This window comes from Pan paniscus, chromosome 8, assembly GCF_029289425.2.
Source record: "Pan paniscus chromosome 8, NHGRI_mPanPan1-v2.0_pri, whole genome shotgun sequence".
NCBI classification, from domain to species: domain Eukaryota; kingdom Metazoa; phylum Chordata; class Mammalia; order Primates; family Hominidae; genus Pan; species Pan paniscus.
In genome coordinates, this window is record NC_073257.2 from 27,906,224 (window position 1) to 27,914,232 (window position 8,009).

The window sequence follows — 8,009 nt, forward strand, 5'->3', positions numbered from 1 at the left end:
GCACCACCAGCTCTCAAATCCTCTGGTATAAAATCCTCTGCTATGTGTCTGGTGTGGGATGCAGTTGTTCCAGACTTTTTCTCAGCAGTCCCGCCCTACCCTTGGCGTTCAATGTTCCCTGTGACTCATAGAACAGCCTCTCTTCCTCCTGTTGCCCTCCCCAGTGTAGACAGCTGTTGCTTGTTACTCAATGTATGTTAGCCTGTGGGTAACACAGGGAGTTCCTGGACATCTAGATAGTCTGAAGCATGAATTCTAGGTAGCGTCCCCGTGCCTGGGTTCTGTGAGTGGGGCTTTCTCAGCACGCCTGCTCCTTCTCTCTTGCAAACACATTTTTGCCTTCTATCTGTGGTTGCCTTGGTGGAAGATTCCTGCCCCTTCCTACAAGCAGCAGAACTCTGCTTGGTTTTGGTGTAGAATTGTTTCTCATCCCTTCCTCAGGGGTAGAGGGCTTATGCTTTTATCCTCCCTGCAGCAGCCACAGGGCTTCACCTGCACCCTGGTGGTGAGAGGGTTTCATGCCCCTCTTCCAGCAGCTTAAGGCTTCTGCTTACAATGAGAGCAGACCTGGTCAGGTGGCAGTCTAGTGCCAGTCCAATTGCCACAGCTAACTAACTGCCCTGTGGAGGTGTCTCTCTAGCCTCTTGCGTCACTCCTAACTTTTCTCGTCAACCCCTAGTGAAGGCCCATGGAAAAGAGGCTGCATGGCTGGGCACGGTGGCTCATGCCTGGAATCCCAGCACTTTCAGAGGCCAAGACGGGCGGATCACTTGAGGTCAGGAGTTCGAGACCAGCCTGGCCAACATGGCGAAACCCCATCTCTACTAAAAATACAAAAATAGCTGGATGTGGTGGCAGACACCTGTAATCCTAGCTACTCGACAGGCTGAGGCAGGAGAATCACTTGAACCCAGGAGACAGAGGTTGCAATGAGCTGAAATCACGCCATTGCACTCAAGCCCGGGCAATAGAGCGAGACTCCATCTAAAAAAACAAGAAAAGACAAAAGAGGCTGTGAGTCAGTGGGAACTCCATCTAACACACTGTTCTCACTGTGTCTCCAACACTTTAAAATTTCGGCTGATTTGAGTCTTATCGCATGTACAGCAGATACCTCTTCCGCCTGGACATTGTGCCATCTGACCCTGTCTACTGGCCCCATCTCTCTGTAGTGGGAGTCTGTCCTCCTTGGAATTTGATTTCTAACTTGCCTTGCAAACACAGCTCTCTGTTGAGTTCACGACAAGTCATGATGCTGCAGTTTCTGTTTTTTTTTTTTCTCTCTCATTGTTAGGATGGAGTGTGGGGTGCTGCTGCTTTTTTACATTCCAGGCAGGAGCAAATCCTTGCTGGGATTACTGCAAGTCCCACTCACTTGGGCCTATCACATACACTTGGTCCCCCTCCGATCCATTATCCACACTCTATCCAGAGGATAGAAGTCCAGTTTGATCATGGTGTACCTTGTTTGATCTTTTTGGTGACTTCCTTTCACTCTTAGGACAACCAACTAGACTTATACCTGCATACCTCTTATACCTTAATTTGTCCCAATACTCCACTTTGTTCTCTGAACAATAGCCTTTTTTGTTGTTGTTGTTTTGTTTTGCTTTGTTCTTTGAGATGGAGTTTCGCTCTTGTTGACCAGGCTGGAGTGCAGTGGTGTGATCTTGGCTCACCGCAACCTCTGCCTTCCAGGTTCAAGGGATTCTCCTGCCTCTGCCTCCCAAGTAGCTCATTACGGGCATGCACCACCATGTCCAGCTAGTTTTGTATTTTTAGTAGAGACGAGGTTTCCCGTGTTGGTCAGGCTGGTCTTGAACTCCCAACCTCAGGTGATCCACCCACCTCGGCCCCCCAAAGTGCTGGGATTACAGGCGTAAGCCACCACGCCTGAACATTTTTTTTTTTTTTTTTTTTTTTTTTTGAGACAGGATCTTACTCTGTTGCTCAGGCTGGAGTGCAATGGTGCAATCACAGCTCACTGCAGCCTTGACTTCCTGGGCTCAAGTGATCCTCCCACCTCAGCCTCCCGAGTAGCTGGAACTACAAGTACATGACAGCACACCTGGCTAATTTTTTTATGTAGTAGAAATGGGGTCTTGCTATGTTGCCCAGGCTGGTCTCAAACTCCTGGCCTTAAGTGATCCTCCTGCCTTGGCCTCCCAAAGTGCTGGTATTATGGTGTGAACCATCACACCTGACCTAGCCATTAATTTGTCGTCTTTCTCTTCCCTCTCTCCCTGCTGGCTCTGTGCCCTTTGACCTGTTCTTCTCTATTCATTCAGGCTTCAGATCCTCTCCCCTTTCCCAGGAGACTTGCCTTGACCCTGTCCCCACCTCCTCCCTCCTGCCAACAGTTCTCCATCCCCCTGGACTTGATAGCACCTTCCATCTCTCTCTAGTTGAATGATTGTTTCTGTAATGTCTCTCTCCCAGCCAGTCTCTCAGCTGCAAGAGGGCAGGGACTGTGTTTGTTTCTCCATGTGCCCCTAGTGTCTAGTGCAGCACTGAGCCTCTGACTCAATAAACACGTTTGCTGCTGTTGTGAGGTTCCGTGCAGAGCAACCCTCTGCTGGGCCAAGGAGAGCTAAGAGTTACTAAAGAGGTCTTCGTTTCTGATGACAGTTTAAAGGACTGGTTCCACCAGCCTTACCTTGAGTTGAACTGTGCGCCCCAGTGCCATCCTGCTGCCACTTGTCACATCCTAGAAGTTAGATATTGGAAATTAGTCTCCACACTGAGTCTCAGGCAGGCTTTGACAGGTAGAAGTGCCATTGGTGAAAAATGTTTTACACTGCTAGAAGTAGCCAAAGAAAAGAAGTGAACCCACCCCAAGTTTCATTGACATTAGGAACAGGAAAAGATTCTGGGATGTTGATTTCGAACAATTACTAACCAGCTCTTTTATGTTTACAGCTCTAATGTACCATCTAAGGCTGTTCTTTCTTGTGACTTGACATGTTTTGTTGGATCTGAAGACATAGCAAAGGACATGGAAGGTGAAATTATTTTTAGTCTCGAGTATTGTATTGAAATATATGTTTGATGGCTTTAAAATTTTTTTTTCTTTTGAGACAGAGTCTCGCCCTGTCACCCAGGCTGGAGTGCAATGGCGCAATCTCAGCTCATTGCAACCTCTGCCTCCCAGGTTCAAACGATTCTCCTGCCTCAGCCTCCTGAGTAGCTGGGATTACAGGTGCCGGCCACCATACCCGGCTATTTTTTGTATTTTTAGTAGAGATGGGGTTTCACCATGTTGGCCAGGCTGGCCTCGAACTCCTGACCTCATGATCTGCCTGCCTCGGCCTCCCAAAGTGCTGGGATTATAGGCATGAGCCACCATGCCTGGCCAGCTTTAAAAATTTTTTTTTTAATTTTTATGGGTACATAGTAGGTGTATATATTTACGTTCGATGATTTTTGACCAATGTCAACTAGTAGTTACTGCAATGAGTAAAAAATTAGTTGAAGTTGTATTTAGTGTAAAAGGAGAGATGTTGGCCTTGTATAAAATGAGAGAACTGCTGTATACTGATAGGTCTCAAAGAAATAAAAAATGCAGGACACCTAGTGTAAGAGTTAAAGAAAGAGGAAAGACAAAATGCAGCTTAACAGTCAAAGACAGGTTTTCTTTAGATAAAACCTGAGAGGGGCTCCTGGCAGACTTCCGTCAGGAGCACTTTCTCTTACAGATGAAGAGTATATATTGGTTTTAGGGTGAGGGGCTTATTACAAGCTTGGAATGTTTCTGTGTGAGCGAGAAGTTTTATGGTAGGGTTGGAATGTCTCTGGGAGGAGGGGAGGCTTTCTTGGGGCAGACATCTTTCTGGCGGCCGGAAGCAAGGTTATCTCGAGGCCGTCATCTTCCTGGCCAGAGGGGGGTTATCTTGGGGCTAACATGTCTCTGGTCAGGGAGGAGTTTGGAACGTTTCTGGTTGGAGATGTTATCTATGGTTTATGGTTATGGTGACCTTAGCCATTAGGCTGATGCCTTTTGGATTTAGGTGGTTTTTGATTAAGGTAAACTTTAGAATGAGGGGCTTGTCCAAGATGGCCGTGCTCCTGCTTCATCACCTAGAACATAAGGCCTTGAAAGTAACCGTACTTCAGGGTGTCAGCTCTTAAAGAAATGATGTCTTGATGTGAATCTTTAGTTGCTGTTGGTGTTGTTATTGAATACAATCTTGTTTATTTTCAGCCTGGAAAGATGTAACCAGTGGAAATGCTAACATTTACCAGCTTCCAGGGCGTCACTTTTATCTTCTGGATCCTGCCAACGAGAAATTAATCAAGAACTACATAATCAAGTGTCTAGAAGTATCATCGATATCCAATTTTTAGATATTTTCCCTTTCACTTTTAAAATAATCAAAGTAATATCATACTCTTTTCAGTTATTCAGATGTAGCTCAGTTTTATTCAGATTGGAAATTACACATTTTCTACTGTCAGGGAGATTCGTTACATAAATATATTTACGTATCTGGGGACAAAGGTCAAGCCAGTAAAGAATACTTCTGGCAGCACTTTGGGAGGCCAAGGCGGGCGGATCACGAGGTCAGGAGATAGAGACCATCCTGGCTAACACCGTGAAACCCCATCTCTACTAAAAATACACAAAATTAGCCGGGCGTGGTGGCGGGCACCTGTAGTCCCAGCTACTCGGGAGGCTGAGGCAGGAGAATGGTGTGAACCTGGGAGGTGGAGCTTGCAGTGAACCGAGATCGCTCCACTGCACTCCAGCCTGGGTGACAGATCCAGACTCTGTCTCAAAAAAAAAAAAAAAAAAAAAAAAAAAATACTTCTGGAAGAGTCTTTTATCTTCCTATTAAAATCTCACTTGATTCTCCTTTATGGGAAGTTTGTCGACAAAATTCATGATTAGTAAATTATCCATTTTTTCCTTCAGTTAGTTTAATGGTGAAGATGATTAACAGGGGAAATGCTTGAAATAAATGATTGTTTGAATGGCATACAGTGTCTCAAAGCTTGATCTCATTTTTTCAAATGTAGAATAGCCCCACATAGTGAGAAAATGTAACCTACTACTTTGTTAAAAGAGAGCCCAAAATAATTATTGTCACCTGTGCAGGCAAGTTCTCAGAATGCCTATACCACACCCCTCTAAGGAGTTTATTCTACACCACTTACTGGGGGGCTCTGCCACCCTGGCATGTCTGACTGGGACCTGGATTGTCCCCCCAGTGGACAACCAATCTAGAGTCTGGCCTGTGACAAAGGGAATGGCCAAGCACAAATCTCACACCTAAGAGGCTGCCTCAGCCTCACTCAGCAATAACTTGAACTTGACTTAGGGAGAAAGCACAACAGCTGGAAGTAAACAGGAACCAAGAGAAAAAGAAAAGCAGAAATAGGAGCCAGGCGCAGTGGCTCAACACCTGTAATTCCAGCACTTTGGGAGGCTGAGTAGCAGGATCATTTCAGGTCAGGAGTTTGGGAGACCCCTGTCTCTACAAAAGATTTTAAAAATCAACCAGGCATGGTGGCGTGCACCTGTAGTCCCAGCTACTTGGAAGGCTGAGGCTGAAAGATCGCTTGAGCCCAGGAGGTCAAGGCTGCAGTGAGCTAGGATCATGTCATTGCACTCCAGCCTGAGTGACAGAGTGAGACCCTATCTCAAAAATAAAAAGTACATAAGGTCTTAGTAAATAAGATTAAGGAAAATGCATACAGGTGGTATTTTCCTAAATTTATCACTCTTTTTAAACAAAGTACAAAAAATATAAAATTAACTATTTGGGGGAGGCACTTTGAGTTTAGGCTACAAATAGTCTTAAGCAAATTATGTTGTAGTATGTGTTGTACTTTATCCTTTAATTTGATACTATTTCCAGGGTTCCCTTACTGAAAGATTGGTATAAAAGTAATTGGGAGGCCGGGCATGGTGGCTCACGCCTGTAATCCCAGCATTTTGGGAGGTTGAGATGGGCGGATCAGCTGAGGTCAGGAGTTCAAGACCAGCCTGGCCAACATGCTGAAACCCCATCTCTACTAAAAATACAAAAAAATTAGCCAGGCGTGGTGGCGGGCGCCTGTAATCCCAGCTACTAGGGAAGCTGAGGCAAGAGAATCACTTGAACCCGGGAGGTGGAGGTTGCAGTGAGCCAAGACCATGCCACTGCACTCCAGTCTTGGTGACAGAATGAGACTCTGTCTCAAAAATAATAATAATAATTAGGATTCGTGATTATTAATTTGAAAAATGTTTAGTCAATATAGTCTGCAAACTGAAGTTTCATGATGGAACAAATGCCAGGCTTTGGGGGTAAGCTTTTTCCCCTGCATCTCTACCTGGTGGAGGTAAAGTCCACATGGGAACAACTTTCAGGAGTTTTCAAGCCCTCAACTGTAAGACACCAAGTCTATCATTGATGATGTCTTCTCTTTGAAGGAATTAGGCCTTGGTATCATCGTGGAAGACATCTATCATTAGGCGAAATTTAGAAAGATGAGAATTATCTTGATTGCCAAAATTTTCCCGATGAGAAATCAACCTCGATTTTTAAAACTAAACTTTTTGAGATAACTGCAGATTCCCTTTTATTTGTAAGAAATAATACAGAGAGATTTGTGTAGCCTTTTACCCAGTTTCCTTTAATGGTAACTGTTATGCAAAACTATAGTATAATATCACAATCAGGATATTGGTGTTGCTACAATCAAGACAGAACATTCCATCACTGCAGGATCATCCCTCCTGCTGCCCTTTTAAAGCCACACCCACCTCCCTCCTCCCTGGCAACCACTATTCCATCCTTTGCATCTATAAATTTTCCCTTTCAAGAATCCTGGCTGGACGCGGTGGCTCATGCCTATAGTCTCAGCACTTTGGGGGGCCAAGGTGGGTAGATCACCTCAGATCAGGAGTTCCAGACCAGCCTGGGCAACATGGTGAAACCCTGTCTCTATGAAAAATACAAAAATTAGCTGGGCATGGTTGCACGCACCTGTAGTCCCAGCTACTCTGGAGGCTGAGATGGGAGGATTGCTTGACCCTGGGAGGCGGAGGTTGCAGTGAGCCGAGAGCGTGCCACTGCGCTCCAGCCTGGGTAACAGAGTGACAGCCTGTCTCTACAAAAAAAAAAAAAAAGAAAAGAAAAAGAATGTTATATAAATGGAATTATACATGTCACATTTGGGGACTGGCTTTTTCTGCTCAGCATAATTCCCTGGAAATTCATCTAGCAGACCTAGATAGTTTTGTTCTTGTAGTAACATGAAGTGGATCTATTCCTCTGGTCATACCATTCCAAATCTAAATTTTTATGCAGGGAATAGAGGTACACTGTTTTGGGGGATATTTATCTTAAGGGATCTCAAACAATTTTTTGAATTGTTAACATGAGACTGTCTTCTTTCAAAGAGCCTGTGTACTATCCAGAAAGACTGAGTAGGGGGCCAATATTATCTTCCAGACTCTATTTTTACTCAGATAGAACTGAACATATGGGGTACAGTAGTGGTACAGTTTATCACTAGATACATTTTAGTTTGCCTTTTTGTCTTAAATGTCTTAAATGTAAAAATTTAAAGAAAAATAGATATTCCTATGGTGGCTTTTTAAATTTCTTTAAACTGCTATGGACAGACTTGTAATTTTTTTTTTTTTTTTTGAGACGGAGTCTTGTTTTGTCGCCCAGGTTGGAGTGCAGTGGTGTGATCTTGGCTCACTGCAACCTCCATCTCCTGGGTAAAAGCAATTCTCCTGCCTCAGCCTCCCAAGTAGCTGGAATTACAGGTGTGCACCACCAATGGCTGGCTAATTTTTGTATTTTTAGTAGAGATGGGGTTTTGCAATGTTGGTCAGGCTGGTCTCGAACTTCTGACCTCAGTAATCCACCTACCTCAGCCTCCCAAAGTGCTGAGATTAGAGGCGTGAGCCACCACGCTCAGCCTTGCCATTGATTCTTAATAACCTGTTTTTATTTCACCAGTAACATTAACTTATTGTAACAGAACAGATGAGCCAAAAGAACAAACAGCTG

At 44.6% G+C, this 8,009-nt stretch overlaps 1 protein-coding gene across 1 annotated transcript in view; it reads left to right on the forward strand.

Annotated features, from left to right (window-relative positions):
* Positions 1-6,939, forward strand: part of OLAH (oleoyl-ACP hydrolase) — a 41,264-nt gene extending 34,325 nt beyond the window's left edge. The window contains 2 exon segments of the mRNA XM_063607198.1: positions 2,920-3,002; positions 4,202-6,939. Coding sequence (XP_063463268.1) covers positions 2,920-3,002; positions 4,202-4,344 — 226 coding nt within the window. The 3' untranslated portion in view covers positions 4,345-6,939.
* Positions 6,940-8,009: the final 1,070 nt, after the last annotated feature.